The following is a 17,447-nucleotide window of genomic DNA, read 5'->3' as shown; positions in this document are numbered from 1 at the left end:
ACACATACAAAATTTTTTACCAAAATATACTTTTCTCTCAGAATTGAAATTTAAGGGCCTTAACTAATTAAGTACTTTCAGAATAACAAAACCTAAATCACCTTTGAAACCCATAGTTGATGAGTAATTGGCATTGAAAAATGTCAGAAAAATATTTTGAAGGGTCATTTGGCCGCTAATTACTCTGCAATCGAATCGTGGATCACATATTCACAAGCACCAAGCTCAAAGTACCCATACTGTGATTTTTCAGCAAAATCAATTTTGGCCAAAATGTTAAGTCTTATACGTTACAAAATTTTGGACCAAAATTACTTTTCTCAGAATTGAAATTTAAGGGGCTTAACTAATTAAGTACTTCCAGAATAACACAAACCTAAATCACATCTTGGAAACATATACAGTAGTTGATGAGTAATTTGCATTGAAAAATGTCAGAAAAATATTTCAAGGGTCATTTTGGATGCTAATTACTCTGCAATCGAATCGTGGATCACATATTCATAAGCACCAAGCTCAGGAGAACCCAAACTGTGATTTTCAGCAAAATCTAATTTTTGGCGAAAAACAACCCAAAAGTAAGTCTTATACCTTACAAAATTTTGAACCAAAATATACTTTTCTCTCAGAATTGAAATTTAAGGGGTTTAACTAATTAAGTAGTTTTAGAATAACACACAAACCCTAAATCACACCTTGGAAACCCATAGTTGATGAGTAATTGGCATTGAAAATTCGCTGTCAATAATTACCTATCCATCTATCTATCACTCTAGACATTTTACTTGTCAAGTTAGGTTAGATTAGGTTAGATTGAATCAGTCCACACAAATAACCAAAACCGGGTGACGTTCCTGTCTGTGATCAGCTGGCTCAAACACCTGTGTTCACCTAGCCACAGACCCAAACTGCAACCTCAGATAAGCTCACCTCCACCAGAGTCTGTCCACCATGGTTTATCATTCTCACTTGGTGGTAGAGGAGCATGGGTGTCAGGTACTCAGGTGTGACCAAGAACAATTGGTGTCATACTTCCGGTGTTAATATACCACCTGGGTGTGATACAGGTAGATCCAGGTAGATCCATATTATTAAGAGTCTAGTTTGTAGGTCTGATCTTTAACATGTCTGCCTGTGGGAAGATATGAAGTTAAGTTTGAATTGTAGCTTGAGAGAGGGAGGAATGAGGGGGATAGGGAATGAGAGATGGAGGATGGAATGAGAGAGAGGGAGGCCAAGAGAAAGAAAAGCTGAGAAGGAGGGTGGCAATGGGAGAAAGAAAATGTAGAGGAGAGACCAAAAGGGATAGATAGATACATTGAGGAGAGAGCAAAACACACACACACACACACACACACACACAGAATGAGAGCAACAGAGAAATAAAGACAGATGGAGAGGTAGTGGTCAAAAGAAGTGTTAGGTCATGCTGGGTACCCACATGACCTGATAGAGGGTCATGCTACATCACTCTGTACCCACTCACTTGTAACATGTTGTATCCACCTGTAACATGTTATACCCACCAGTAACATGTACCCACCTGTATAATGATGACACCTATAACTTGATGTACCCATAGGGCTAACTCTATAGGGCTGATATTGTAAGGGTGACACACACACACACACACACACACTCCAACTGTGATTCTTTTACAGAATCACATAAACAAAGAAATATAACAAACAAATAAGCAAATCAAGGATAAGTAGAAAGATAGCAAAACAAAAATCAGATAGAAGAGAGAGAGAGAGATGCAATCATTACAGATGCAGTCAACATTGATATGATTTGAGTCACTGATTGTTTGACTCTGTAGGGCACGTTGGATGAAGGAGGGGTATTGGGGGAAGGGGGAGGGAGGAAGGAGGTGTATTATTATTAAGAAGATTTGGGGCTATGGCAAGGGGCAGTGGACAATCATAGTAACATGTACATATATAACCACCTGCTTTCCCCAGACACAGCACAGTTGCCAGCGAGCAGCGACACAGCTACCGTCACTACCCACGCTTCTGTACCAGGTAAGGCTTGGTGGTCCTTTCCTTAGTTACAGAAAATCAAACATTATACCTTAACAGACTTCTATACAAAGCTTTACAGACAATCAATTATGCCATTAGCTCTGAGCATATTTATTAGTACCACTTGCTCTTGAGTATATGCTTGTGTTTCTAGAGGCTCAGTAAACACAAACATTAAGGGACTCAGTAAACACAAACATTAAGGGACTCGGTAAACACAAACATTAAGGGACTCAGTAAACACAAACATCAAGGGACTCAGTAAACACAAACATCAGGGACTCAGTAAACACAAACATTAGGGACTCGTAAACACAAACATTAAGGACTCAGTAAACACAAACATCAGGGACTCAGTAAACACAAACATCAAGGGACTCAGTAAACACAAACATTAACGGACTCAGTAAACACAAACATCAAGGGACTCAGTAAACACAAACATCAAGGCTCAGTAAACACACACATTAAGGGACTCAGTAAACACAAACATTAAGGGACTCAGTAAACACAAACATCAAGGACTCAGTAAACACAAACATCAAGGGACTCAGTAACACACATTAAGGACCCAGTAACCAAAAACATCAAGGGACTCAGTAAACACAAACATCAAGGGACTCAGTAAACACAAACATCAAGGGACTCAGTAAACACAAACATCAAGGGACTCAGTAAACACAAACATCAAGGGACTCAGTAAACACAAACATCAAGGGACTCAGTAAACACAAACATCAAGGGACTCAGTAAACACAAACATCAAGGGACTCAGTAAACACAAACATCAAGGACTCAGTAAACACAAACATAAACACAAACATCAAGGGACTCAGTAAACACAAACATCAAGGGACTCAGTAAACACAAACATCAAGGGACTCAGTAAACACAAACATCAAGGGACTCAGTAAACACAAACATAAGGGACTCAGTAAACACAAACATCAAAGGACTCAGTAAACACAAACATCAAGGGACTCAGTAAACACAAACATCAAAGGACTCGGTAAACACAAACATTAAGGGACTCGGTAAACACAAACATCAAAGGACTCAGTAAACACAAACATCAAGGGACTCAGTAAACACAAACATCAAAGGACTCAGTAAACACAAACATCAAGGGACTCAGTAAACACAAACATCAAGGGACTCGGTAAACACGCACCTTCAAGAGACTCGGTAAACACAAGTGTCAAGGTAATCAGTAGGCCACCTGTCAGTATACAGTACAGGTAACTCAAATTAGTTTCCCAGACCTATATTTTGTATATACGGTACCTGTACTGTATATTAAATAAAATTTTCAATTAATTCTATCAGTTGGAGTTATAGCCTCCAAGCGTGTACAGTATTTGTAGGGATGATCAGCCTTCAAATAAGAAAACTCCAATTCAAAGTTTAAAGAATTTTCAACTAGCTTAGACCTTTATAAATGATTTTCTTGGCCATAGATTAAATGTTAAAAATAGATAACTTATTAGGAAGAAAAAAAATATATATATTTTAATATTATTAATTATTGCACGCCTATAACAATAGAAACAATTCAACATAATACAACCACATCAGAAAGTATTGTTAAGATAGGGCTCCTTATGATGGGTCATGTAATACACTTCTCCAATACCTAAATGAAGGTCAAATGTTGACGAATTGAGTAAATGATCTACAATAAACTCTCTTCACATTCACAGCAAATTGTAATAAATCAGTATTCAATCTATATACATAACCTTTATTTACACAAAAATGTCCATAGGAATAATTCCATTGGTAAAAGCAGTGGTGCCTCTCTGCAGTATTATATATACCTGTGTGTGTGTGTATATATATATATATATATATATATATATATATATATATATATATATATATATATATATATATATATATATATATATATATATATATATATATATATATATATATATATATGCACACACGAGCCCTGGAGATGGTCAAAGGGATACAATCGGGTACTGAAGTTTTAAAATAAATCTCACAATCTCCAAAATTCTGCAAGAGAACCAAATATAGAACATTCATCTACGAGGCTCTTACCATAGGTTAGTTCATTGGATACAATTGACTAACCCATTTAACAAAATCTTGTACATCAAGTCACTTCAAATAAGTACATCATTAATACTCCTACCATATGGAATGTCATATAATATTTAATGTGGACGGCTTGGCTTCAATATAAAATAGACGTAATATGTCACCTCATATATGAAATCTACAAAATTCATTCAATGCCTCTAAAACAATGAAATGTTAGCAATGAGAGATAAATAGGAGGAAAATGTATATAACTATGGTAAAATCAGGACCATTTTTTGTAAGTTAAAGACCTCTGGCCCTAAAATAAACTATAAAAAAAATCTTGGTACTACAAAGATGAAAATATACAAACAGTCTATATGTTTGTGTAAAAATAGAGCAATTTACATACAGTATTACTATATCCAACCAATCATTTACTACATTGTACATTTAAAAAAATTAGTACCATAACTCCCATGAGTTCTCATTTATTATTAATCTGACAATTAACTTTAGTTTGGTAAATAGTTTCAACTTTATATGAAGTTCTATATACTGTACCAGATAACTCCCACATTTACTAGTCACTTCATACACTGAGCACCAAATTCATTTTGGTTACAAATTTAAAAATCCTTAAAAACTGGAATTTTATTTTATAAAATTTGGAAGTGTAACAATACACTGGATAACATCAATCTTACAAATCAGAGCACAACAGTGTCAAATCTTCATCTGTCTTTCCATTAAAATACAACTATCATGATCTGGTTTGCATTTGGGACGGCAATCCTTAGCACGGGTAGTGGCAGCACTGCATCAATTAGCCCAAAATAAGTTCTGTGTACAACACAAGTCTTAATACAGTCTTAGCATTCTGAGTTATCATCCTCCACCACAAGCTTTTGTGTATCCTTGCCAGTATCATTACTTGAAGGACTAAGCTCTTTTTTACGGATCTGTAAGTTAGGTGAAGATCTTTGCATCATGTTTGCTGGAGAGAGAACAGCTAGAGATGCAGGTTGAGTTGAACCATTACTAGTTTCTTGATTCTCCATATTGTACCCCCTAGTTGTGCTAGTCTCTAAAGGCACTTCACAGAGCCCTCTAGTATTTGTCTGTTCAGTTTGTGCTCCTTCCATGGAACCCATGGCATCATACATGGGGTTGCTAAAATTGTGATTCTTTGCAGCCATCTCTCCAAGATTGACTTCTCCTTCTATCGGCACCTGTTTGTTGGAGATAGTGTATGGTCATTAAAGGATTAATAAAGCCTACCTTTGTTAATTATTATCTAAATTATGTTATTTTTATGGCATGAAGTATTTTATAAAGCAAGAGAATAAAAATAAGAAGAATGTGTGACTGTTCCTAAAAGATTATTACTCAATATCTAAAAAAATTAAGGTGAAAATGGAATGCTTTTGAAGATCACTTGACCTGGAGTAGATAAATATGAAATTCTATTTCTATCATTAGAAAATTTGTTAAAAAAATATACTACTAAGAAAGCAACCTACACATAAAACTTTTTTATCAAACTAGATTCCTAAGACTTTAAATTGTACATGGAAGATGCTGTACAATAGCTTTCTTTACAGTTGCATGTTAAATAAATTCAACCCTATCAATATCTTCATTAATATCACTTGGGAGTTCGCTTCACACCTTATATCTTATACAACTTGCCCTCACTCTGTACGGGAGTTGCATTCAGAGGAAAAATAGTGCAGGCAAATCCATGCAGAATGAAGTATTAGTTCGATGGGAATATAGAGGATGCATTCCAGACCCCTTCTATAAATAACATCCACTCATCAGGCCCTCCATTTCACAAAGTATTCAGAAAATAATTGTACAAACGAGCTTAATTACACCATTAAGGTCACCAGTTTCATCCAGGTGTGGATTATAAGTCACACAATTTGTTTCAGTAATAAAACCGTTTACATACTACAGTACAATACAGTATATATAATATTGCTGTACTGTACTGAGTGTGCTACATGTACTTTTCCTGAATCACCAGCATGTACAATACAGGTGTACACAGTAATGCTGATTCTGCTATGGGTGTGTATTTAAAGATCAATGAAGAGCATGAACAATGGCTATATTTGGATCACAAAATGTCCTCTTGTTCAGTTACTCTGTAGACCAGGATAATTATGTATGTGAATGCCACTTAGAAAAATTGGGCCCCTAGTAATGAACAGTGAAAGTGGATCCCATAGTGATCACTACCTGTTACTAAGCAAGCCTGCAGTAAACAAGAAGGCAATGTGGCCAGTAACATGCACTTCTCTAATTGTAAAGTACCCTGCACCCATTTACAGCCAGACGGATCAATAATGCCCCCACATCAAATCGGTGATCTTTCCCCAAAAAGGTGGCGGGCATTTTATTCACTCAGTCACTGTACCCCTCTCCAAGTAACACCAAACATTACATAAAGTTTTATGCTTCTTGGCCTAGGTCTCCAATTCAGGGTTACTGTACTTGCAAGGCATTTTAGTGGTGCCACTATGCAGAGATTAACAGAATTAGAATCACACAGCTCCATGAAGACAAAACCCGTGCAGAGCGAGAGAAGGTTTACTTTATTATACCCAAGTAACCTCCACTACCCAAGATCATGGTCACCCACAGCACAACAGAGGATGAAGCTTAGAGCATGTCTAAGGAATTATTTCCTCCATATGACTTGTTTTGTCTATGGACTTATTATAATACTTTTCCATAAACATGTCAGCTGCAAATTATTTTGTAATATATTTTGGTGCTCAAGACTGTATCAATACTGTACATACAGTAGAAAAATTCATGTGCTGGCTTGCCACATGATTAGTGAATCAGTCACTACAAAATAGATTACTACATAAAAAAGCAGGAGGAGGAAAGATAAGAGTAATATAAGTATCACTCTTAGGTTACTGCACATACTAAAATGATGATTTTAATTCCTTATTCATTATCAATTAAAGATAGCTGGGAGTAATTTAAAACTCTAAGATCACCCCTCCCTTTTCTTTACATTTATTGTCCTGAAATGAGGGCGATCAAATGTAAACGCTGTCCTCTCACGCTTATATCTGTACTGTACAGTACTAGTTAGTACACACGTCCTGCCAGCTATGGGCCATCATGTTGACTTTGAGACAATCCCACTACAGGTATTTCATTGTTTCTTGGATAACCAACTACAAACCCTGGAAGAAGGAAGGTACCTGAGCTGCCTAGCTATAAGCCGAGCTAAAAAATGGGATTTTACAAACAATCCCCCTTTCCTAACATTTCCCTTTAACCAGGCAGCTCTCTGTTATCACTAACCAGCTAGAGAAATCTGAGAGGAGGTAACATTATAAAAGCTCCTATACTAAGCATACAATGCACCCCAGGAGAATTGCTCCCACTATCCAGAAACACAAGGAGTTGGGGACAGTACCAAATACCTGTACTGACCCTAAGGCCATCACAAAAGTGAAGCAGTAGCCAGGTGCTTGCACTATAATACATACGAAAACACGAAAAGAATGAAGTCTGTCTCATCAAGCAAGGTATTTTGGGAACATAACATCATAAAGAAGAGAAGAATTAAAGAGAGCAACTGGAAATAGAAATGTAGTAAAAGTTTGATGTCAATCACCAGTCCAGGCATTTACAGTACAGTCCAGTACTACTGTATTTAATACATGTTCTATGAATGAATGACAAAATGAAGCACTTTCCAGGAGACAATATTTTACTTTTTGTATCTTTCAACTTCTAAAACCTAACCTAACCTAACCAATTTTTTTTTATTCCCACTACCTAATTCACTTTTCTTAATCTCCCCTTACTATCCATGGGTTACCTTACTTGCTTTGGCTCCTCTCATTCTTTTAACATATTAATAAACTAAATTCTTACAGTGTATGCAGAAGGCAACTGCTTCCATTGTGGTAGCTAAAAAGACAGAAGTGTCCAGTAAATTTTAAAAAGTTTCAATAGGATTTCTGACACAAGTACTGTATATACGTTTAGATGAAATGCTGCATCACAGAGTAAGAAAATTTGTATCAGTCAATCTATAGAAATCTTACTAGTCACACAGCAGTTGACCCTTCAGTATAAATACAGTACACTGAACCTTCGCTAATTCGATGCCGTTGGGCTCTGGGTTGATTAAATTATCACAATTTTCAAATTATTCAAACATCAAAATTACCACCAAATTCTGGATTTTTTACACCTTGCCTCACAATTTGAAAGAAATTTGTGATTTATACAGGACATGTGCTTTGATGCTTGATACTAGAAAGCATAGGATGAGAAAAAACTAACACTGCCTTAGGAATAATGTTACTGTATACTTTACTCAACAGACATACTGCATCTTAATTTTAAATTAATATGAATGCATGAATACTGTACATGCATAGGTGTATGAAATACTTTGTGTAATATTATAACGACAATAAAGTAATCTCCTCGTTAGCTGGAAAAACTGGAGCAGAGCATTTCCGGGTATTGAGACAAATTCTCTTATCCCCGGAATTTTTCCGGGCATTGGTGAATGTTTCCATGTTTAAACTACGCATCTGGCATGGAGCACTGATGCTACAGAGGCTTAACTTCAGTCGGACAGACACAGAGCTGTATTTATTTATGCAAACACTACTGTACACATACAGTATGTTGTAAATAAACAAAATATACCACTGTAAACGCTATACTGCACTCACCAGCGGATGCTGTCAACTTGAGCTTGTGATGCAGGCAGGCCAAATGGTGATATAATGATACAGGATGGCCTGCCTTTGTCCTGTATCGTCTACTGTAGCAGGTATTGCTAACTGTCACTTCCCTCTCCCTTCATGAAGGAGGGAGTACACGCACTGTACTGTACTGTACATACACCCTCTAGTACTCTACACACTAAGCATCCACTGTCTACTATGCTATGCACAATACTGTATGTGCGATACTTTCACATTTACTGAATGAACAGTACAGTATACTGTACGTAACTGTAATCACTTTTACATCATAACACTACTTTAACACTGCTTTGACGGTATTATAGGCAGGTACAGTAATGAAGAGTACTGCACAACATAGATCATATGCATAAACAGCAGTGAGTGACCAAACAAGCTTATACAATGGTAGCAGACAATGAACTAAGAGTGTCATGATGCTAAAATTTGAGGAGATAGACTGTGAGATACCAGTACATCAGCCAATTATAGGCATACTATGTAATCAAAAGATAGCAGTAGCCATTCATAGCGCACGAGCCCACTGAGCCTACCAACTTATGCTTAGCATGTGTCAGTGCATGATACAATTTCTCGGAAATTCGTTTGAATGCTTGTAACAGAGAAATTTTTCACATAATATTTTGGAATGCCCCTCCACAATGATTCTGGCTAATGGTGTGATTACTGTACAGTACAATTTATTATAATATAGTAATTCTGTATTGTATTAAATTATAAACAACATTTATAATGTTATTATAGACATTGGAATATCTTTTCAACCAAATCCCAGTTTTTTGTTTGGTGTACAGTATTTGTACAATATACCCAACAGCTTTTGTATCTCGTTTTGTCTGCATCGGTGACTAAATTGCAATATTTTTTCACTTTAAATACAACTTATGAGAAGTATACAAAATGATTGGATCTTTTTACATTTTTTTATTTATTTTATATTTTTAGAAATGTATCTATTATATACTTGCATGGGTTATGTCAAAATTTTTGGAAGAATCCATTTCCCCCCCCCAAAACAGAAAAATCTCACTATATCTACCTCAACAAAAACTTAAAAAATTTCCCGAAATGTTAATCTGTGAATATCGAATTAGCAAGGGTTCAGCGTATTATAGCAATAAAAATATGAACAAACTGTATCTCATTTTTTACAGGACTTAAAACATGCAATGAAAAGAATATTGTATTGACTATGCATTGGGAATTGTTGCCTGCATTATCGAAGCACAACTTGTCATCTCATTGACATTATTGTCAGTTAAGAGGATTTACTATATCAGTTAATTGGACTCATGTGAAACAGAATGTGATAAAACATCAGAAATATTAATGCCATTTACTCTCTGGTTATGTCATTTAGCTTCATGATGCTATTACTTTACTTACTGCAATACCTTAAAGGAGGTGTACAGTATTTTACATCTTAAATATATAACATAGTGTACAGGCAAGATAAGAGTTTGAGTATTATTTTAATAAAATTATAAATAACAAGTGTCACCTAAGGCAATGATTAAATATACATGTACAGTTTTAATAATTAATATAAAAACTTACCCCATTTGCCCCTTCTGTTGGAGCCATGAATGACGGTGGCCCAATCTCTACGTTGGTTCCTTGTCTGAATACTACACTTGAACCAGGAAGGCCTCGTCCCTTCAGTGTTCTGAAAATTAAAATTAAGCGGTATTTTTTAGGAGCCAAGACATTATTTACATCCCCGAATCATTTTGACAATTACCCATAAAGGATATATGAGTACAGTACAGTACATTATAGAGTATTCTTACATATACAGTTGAGTCTGGATTTACGCGGTTTTGGTTAACGCGTTTGGTCATTTACGCGGTGCCTTGCCAGAATGAAATGCTTTAATTATGCGGTAAATTTGGTCATTTACGCGAGAAGCGGAGCAGGCAGGGTGCGCACAAGGTCGCCCAGTCATCAAAACATTACCGAGTTCTTCACCCGCCACCTACCACAGCCGGCCCAAGTCAGTGATAGTGACAGTGAGGATATGGACTTTGAGGGGTTTAACATAGAGGCCCTGCAAGCCTCTGTGGTGGATAGTGATACAATTGATACAAGTGATACAGGTGAGGGCCAATAATCTGCCCTCTGCCTCGGAACCAACCCCCCATCCCCGTGTGCCCAGCCATCTTTTCTATTAACGTACGTGTTAAAAAACCTAATATTATTGATATTTCTCTTAATTATTAATTATGTGAGCATACCATCATAAAATTAAGATGTCATTTTTACTACAACGTACGTATTGTGTCGGGAAAAAGTGGAGTTTCTGTTATTTCATTTACGCGTTTCTCGTTTTATGAGGGCCTCCACAGGTTCAATTGACTGCGTAAATGCAGACTCAACTGTACTGCAATTAACTCCATACTAGTAACACCTTACTAAGAGCAAATACAGTAGATGCCTATTCAATTCCTGACCAAAGTGGACAATTGGATTCCCCCATTGTTCACACAACAGATAAGAACACTATGCACTTGTTGATGGTGACACAATCCTAAAGATATACTATACAGTACAGTAGAAGGAAACCCTGGAAATTTAAATCTTTCTCATAAAAAAAATAAAAAAATAAAAATTAAATTATATATATATATATAGTATATATATATATATATATATATATATATATATATATATATATATATATATATATATATATATATATATATATATATATATATATATATATATATATATATATATATATATATATATATATATATATATATATATATATATATATATATATATATAAATAATTTCTTTTGGGTCATCTCAAACTTTTAAAGATAAATCAATCAGCACCTAAAATATCCTCCTTTAAAATGTTAACAAATGTGTGCATGTATTCTGCTGACCTGCATATTGATGTTTTTTTTCACTCCTCACAGGTGTCATTTTGTAGCAACCAGTGATTGTGCACCAGGCTTCCCAATACTCCCCTTTTATTTTGAAGACTAGCTCCAGCTACGTCATCAAGCAAGAACGGAAAAGCCTTTCAATTCTTGGAATAAGAACTAAGAAATAAGTACTGTACCTGGATGCAAGTAACAAGCTGTGAAACCTTTGATATAAGATACATTTAATATATTATAAAACAATAATTTCCAATAAATATTTATTGACACTTACATATGACGGCGATTAAAGAAAACATATAGAGCCGCAAGTACCCCTAGTACTAGGATGATGAGCACTATGGGTACGACCACAGTGGCAGGTGACCAAGGCTGTCGTGGAATAAAGCTGCGTGCCACATAGGTCTCGCAAAGCTCCCCGGAATAGCCCTCACGGCACTCACAACGAAGAACTTTAGAACTGTTCATTGTGCAGACGCCTCCATGTAGACACCCACAGCCGAGGGGTTTAGCTTTCATGGGCTCGTGTGCTGAAGAAGAAAGACATTTGAATAAAAAATATTAAATTTTTCTTGAAAATTTATAATGTACATTAATGATTATTGCTATACAAAAGAAGTGACGTGCATATATTTTCATGCAAATATTTTCTCAACAGAGTTGGACCCTGTGTCACTCTCCTAATATAATTGCCATATATTCTTAGTTCTTATTAACAATTTATTCCAATCTTTCCATCCACTGTGCTATTATCATTTGTATTACATTCTACATGTCTACTTTTTCCACTCTTGAAAGCATTTTTGCACCATGGTGCAGGGTGGCCTGAGTCACGTGTAACATGGATTCTCTTTTGTTGTGTGTCATTCTTTCTTCCACAAAACAGCTCTTCATCCACTTTCTTCCTTTTAACTGCTATACTCTACTTCATTTTTCACATTTTTGATACTCTTAATTCTTATAGTTGAGTACACAATATTAGGTTTGTAAAGTTCTCCTTCTAAATCTGTACAGTAGAGTATACTCTGAAAGCTCATAGTTTCACATCTACAATAAAGGAGTAAGACAAGAGCTCCCATGAAGGTCTATGGCAAAAGTAACAATTAATTTAATTTAACAAAGTTTGAAGGGAATCATGAACATCAATCCTCCACATATTTTTTGTTGTCATGTAAATTGAAAAACTTTTATAAAAGAATGGTAAAACTAAAATAATATCCCTATTTTTTATAATATTTTTTTCTCTGAGCAATATATTAAACCCATCTCAAGGCTAATAAACATCTAGCAGAATAACAGGAAAAAAAAAAGGTCATGTGTGAGCAGGTAATACTTACGAGCATCACAGTTAGGGTATGTATTCTTGACTCCCTTATTATCAGGGCAGGCACACTTGTAGCCCTGAGGGATAATGAGGCAAAGATGGCTACACGGGGTGTCCCTTTGGCATATGCTGATTATACTTGTGTTATATCTCTTGTCTGCAAAAACTGTAATAAAAAAAGAAGAAATGTATCAATATACTGTACAGTATAAGGCCTACCTGCACCAATGAGTTTTCACCTTTATACAAGCTCTAAAAAAAAAAAAATAGTATGAAGAGATGCACAGTTTAATTCATAAGATGTCAAGAAAATTCCTCCATTGGCCATCATACTGCATAACAGAAAATGTTTGAAGGGGATATACAAATATTGGAGGTACTGTATTTTCAAATTTGGGGAAATATTAACAGAATAAGCTCACCTTTAATACTAGATGGGTTAGCAAACTCTCCTGGGAGTTTCACTGGCACCCCACGTCCAAACTTATCCATGCTATAGATTTCTCCCGAATCACGTGTAACCCAGTATAAGCTGGTCTCAAAGACATCCAAAGCCAGAGGATGCTTCAGGTGATTTCCTGTAGCAACAAGAGTTCTCTTGGAACCATCTTCACGCATCATCTCAATCTTGTTGAGTTTGGCATCCACCCAGTACAGCGTGTGTTCCATTGCAAAGTCAATAGTCAGTCCCGTAGGTTGGCTAATGGCATCAGAGACGAGGATTCTTCTTTTGCTGCCATCCATCCAAGAAGTTTCTATTTTTGGAATAGAGCCAATGTCTGTCCAGAACATGTAACCATGGTCAGGATCAACAACTACTGAGGTAGGATCTTCCAACCCAGTGGCGATGACTGAGTGGCGGTACCGTCCATCGAGGGTAGCCACCAATATAGCACCGCGAGGTTTGTTTCCAGTTCGGTCAGTTTCACTCCAATAAAGATTCATGGCTGCCCAATCAATGGCAAGTCCAGTAGGTTTGGCTCGACTTTTAATTTCCAAATTCTGAGCATAACCCATTGTCACATTTGCCCTTTCAGGTGATCCAGGAAGATATGATCTTTTAATAGTCTTTCCATAAGAGTCGGTCCAGTATACAATACCAGATTTAGGCTCATAATCTAATGACTCTATGCTGTCCCCTTTGATGACATTCAAAGCCCTATTGGATGTTATGTTAAAGGCTCGAATTTCTGGGCTATCAGAATAAACAAGAGTGATGGCTCCTTCTTTCAGTCGACAAACACCATTCTGTTTTTTTATAAATCCTTCCCGACATGAGCAAGCATGAGTTCCATTCACGTTGGTGCATAGATGTGAGCAATTATGAGTAAACTCTGCACATTCATCAATGTCAATACAAACTTTTGGGTTGTCTGGGGAAATTCGGAATCCTCGCAAACAATGGCAAACATAGCCTCCATCTTTAAGATCCAAGCATGACTGCTCACATCCACCCACTGAGCAGTTTGAGAAAGTATCTGAAAAATACAACATTGAGTTATGAACATTTTCAAACACTTTGTAAATACAGTAGTGTATTTTCCATGAAAATTTACGAGAAACAGCCAGAATACTTCACATGTCAGTCAAAATTATAATATTTCCAAAAGGACTTACGACAACCAAGCTCATCGGAGGAGTCCCCACAGTCATCAGCGTGGTCACAGATTTTGCTTGAAAGAATGCATTTATGATTGGCACAACGATATTCCTCATTGAATCTGCAAGGTCGTGGTCGATGGGAGCAAATAGTCATGTTGTTCTCATCTGACCCATCACCACAGTTGTCCATTCCATCACATTTTTGATAAAGAGGGATGCACTTGTGGTTGTTGCACTGGAAACGCCGTAGTGTATTACAGGTGTAATTATCTGGAAAAAGAGTACATACAGTATGTAATGAAATATATTTCTATCTTCAGTATCTTGCAACAGCTAATGATAACCAAAGGCAGACTAGACAAATTATGTGGAATACGTATATACTTGTCCTGGAAAAGTGACTTTTGACAACTACTTGCCCAGATATTTTTTTACTTGCTCTGTCAATTTTTTTGAAAAAATTTGCTTGCCAAGATTTTTTATGGGAAAAGTTAAATAAATATCTTAAGACACTCAAATTTATTGTGTGTATCAACTCGAGGATCACTTGTGTCTGTTTAAATGCACTCCCCCATTTTTTACGTTCATCCTACTCCATCCAGTGGACAACTGCAGCTTCCAGCTGGTGTCAGTGCCAGTTACCATTGTCATGTGATGTCATGACTCCTATCACCTCATTCACACCTGCAGGGTGTATGGGGAGGCAGAGGCAGCACCTATGATCACCTACCTTACCTACCACTTCCTCCCCCCCTAAAATCTGGTGTTAGTGGCAGTAACACTTGTCATGTGAGGTCATAATTCCTGTAACACTTGTTATGTGAGGTCACAACTTGTCATCTAACATCTATAGGCACTCAGCTAGGTGATTTCTTTGAAATATTGACAACTTAACACTGACAAACAATAGGTTAGTTGGCAGCTGAAAATAAAGATAAATTACTTGCACCTGACATAGACCACTAATCCTGGTGCACTGATGACAAGCAGCCCGCTGACAGACCTCCCTGGTTAAAATGTACAGGGAGGTGGGGTCACACAGCACCCAACATATTCCCTATGTATTGAGACCTCAAAATATTAACTTATTCTCCAGGCAAGTGCTGAGCACATGGGCATGAAAAATCACTTGACCGGCCCCTAGTTCAGGCTACCAGGCACCGCTAATCTGCACAGCCTGTCCTAAGGTGTGACATTCCCCAATTAAAAAAAGTGAAATTAATACCTATAATAACATCCATATGAATTAAGGTAATGCCCAAGATGGGAGTACCATATCAATTAACAATAAATTTAATAAAGAGTAACTAGTTACACCTACGGGCCTCTCAGGTCATAATGCACTGTGGATGGTGTCAACAGCTACAAAGTTTCTCCTGTACCATTCGCTTTAATTTGTTCTTGAACTACTGTACTGTACTGTACTAGATGTATTCTACTATGGTGCTCCTCGTAGACAACACAGAACCAAGTTCTCCACCCGATTTACCCAAATCACTTTACACTATTCTACATCACCCATCGACAACACATCCATCTCTTTAAATCACTTGAGATTATGCTCTCTGATTTCAGTCCCCATTTTATGTGACACCTTCCATCTTTTCACCTCTTCAGTCTTCACCTCTCACTTACCATTTACTTCTGAATTAAACACGTTTATCATTCTTATTTTCCTTCATCATCATCATCATAATTTAACGGCAATTTTCCATGCTTGCATGGATTAGCCACAGTTACCTGATGGTAGCTCTCCATGCTACACAGTTTCTTGCAGTCTCTTTCGTCATGTTCCTAACTCTAAATTTCATTTCTTACAACCTCTGCCCATACAACATCACACTTCTCACACTAGCCACATACATTCTTCCTTTCACTCGGAGGGAAGGAAGGTCTTCTTGCCATCAGCAGCTCCATAAACTTCCTCCAGCTACATCTGACTCTTGCAACTCAGGAGGCTTCCACACCCTCACCGGCAGTGATCATGTCACACAGGTAACAGGGACATACTGTATCTCCAATGTTCAGTTTCTCCAGCCCTGCTGTGGGTACATGGTTACTTGCACATACAGAACACTTACAGTCAGTCTGCCATCTACTCCACTGCATCACTTGTGTACCCACCTTCCACACACATTATAGAAAAAGTGCTGGGTAATTAATTCTTAAGTAGGCAGAACAATATTTTAACAATATACAGTGTACTCCTAAGCATCTGAAACCATAAGAGTTCAATACTAAAAATACTTACTACAAAGAGTTTCACGTTCATCAGAGTTATCATAACAATCATTGGTTCCATCACAAAGATCTTGCATCCCCACACAAAGATGGTTGTCACACTGGAATCTGTCATCTGGGCAGTAGCGTTCGCCTGGGTAGCGTGGAGGACAACCCAATTCATCACTCAGGTCATGGCAGGTGCGATCGCCATCACAGCGGAAGTGTTCCTGGATACAGTGACCAGAAGAACACTGATACTGGCTAGGCTGAAAATAAATATTAGTAGATTTGGATAATTTTTATATGCAGTACAGTAATATGGAGGCTTATTGGGGGTAAGTACACAGTGTTACAGTAAAGTATGTATAAACTTTTGAGTAACTAAGCCTGAGGAACCATATCCTGACAACTTAGAATGTTTATTATCTCTGAAGAGCAAATACTGGATTGCAGTACAGTAATACATACTGTAATTGTATGCAATCTATTTTTCTTTAAATTTCTATTGTGTGAAGAGCACAACAAAACAAAAGAAAGTCATGAAACATTACTTTTATAATATATTCTT

The 17,447-nt window shown here is 36.8% G+C and overlaps 1 protein-coding gene across 3 annotated transcripts in view; it reads right to left on the bottom strand.

The window, feature by feature from the left end:
• Positions 1–3,532: 3,532 nt before the first annotated feature.
• LOC121859442 (low-density lipoprotein receptor-related protein 2-like) overlaps positions 3,533–17,447 on the bottom strand; it is a 52,160-nt gene continuing 38,245 nt past the window's right edge. For 2 of the 3 annotated variants that reach the window (XM_042356248.1, XM_042356249.1), the window contains 8 exons: positions 16,908–17,145; positions 14,672–14,926; positions 13,477–14,532; positions 13,068–13,220; positions 12,005–12,260; positions 10,397–10,505; positions 7,989–8,024; positions 3,533–5,308 (listed from right to left, as the gene is read on the bottom strand). In XM_042356248.1, coding sequence (XP_042212182.1) covers positions 4,949–5,308; positions 7,989–8,024; positions 10,397–10,505; positions 12,005–12,260; positions 13,068–13,220; positions 13,477–14,532; positions 14,672–14,926; positions 16,908–17,145 — 2,463 coding nt within the window. In that variant the 3' untranslated portion in view covers positions 3,533–4,948. The remainder of the gene's footprint in view (positions 5,309–7,988; positions 8,025–10,396; positions 10,506–12,004; positions 12,261–13,067; positions 13,221–13,476; positions 14,533–14,671; positions 14,927–16,907; positions 17,146–17,447) is intronic. The other variant, XM_042356250.1, reaches the window with a different exon arrangement.

This window comes from Homarus americanus, unplaced genomic scaffold, assembly GCF_018991925.1.
Source record: "Homarus americanus isolate GMGI-L3 unplaced genomic scaffold, GMGI_Hamer_2.0 scaffold7626, whole genome shotgun sequence".
Lineage (NCBI taxonomy): Eukaryota > Metazoa > Arthropoda > Malacostraca > Decapoda > Nephropidae > Homarus > Homarus americanus.
This window is presented reverse-complemented; position numbering and strand designations above follow the sequence as displayed.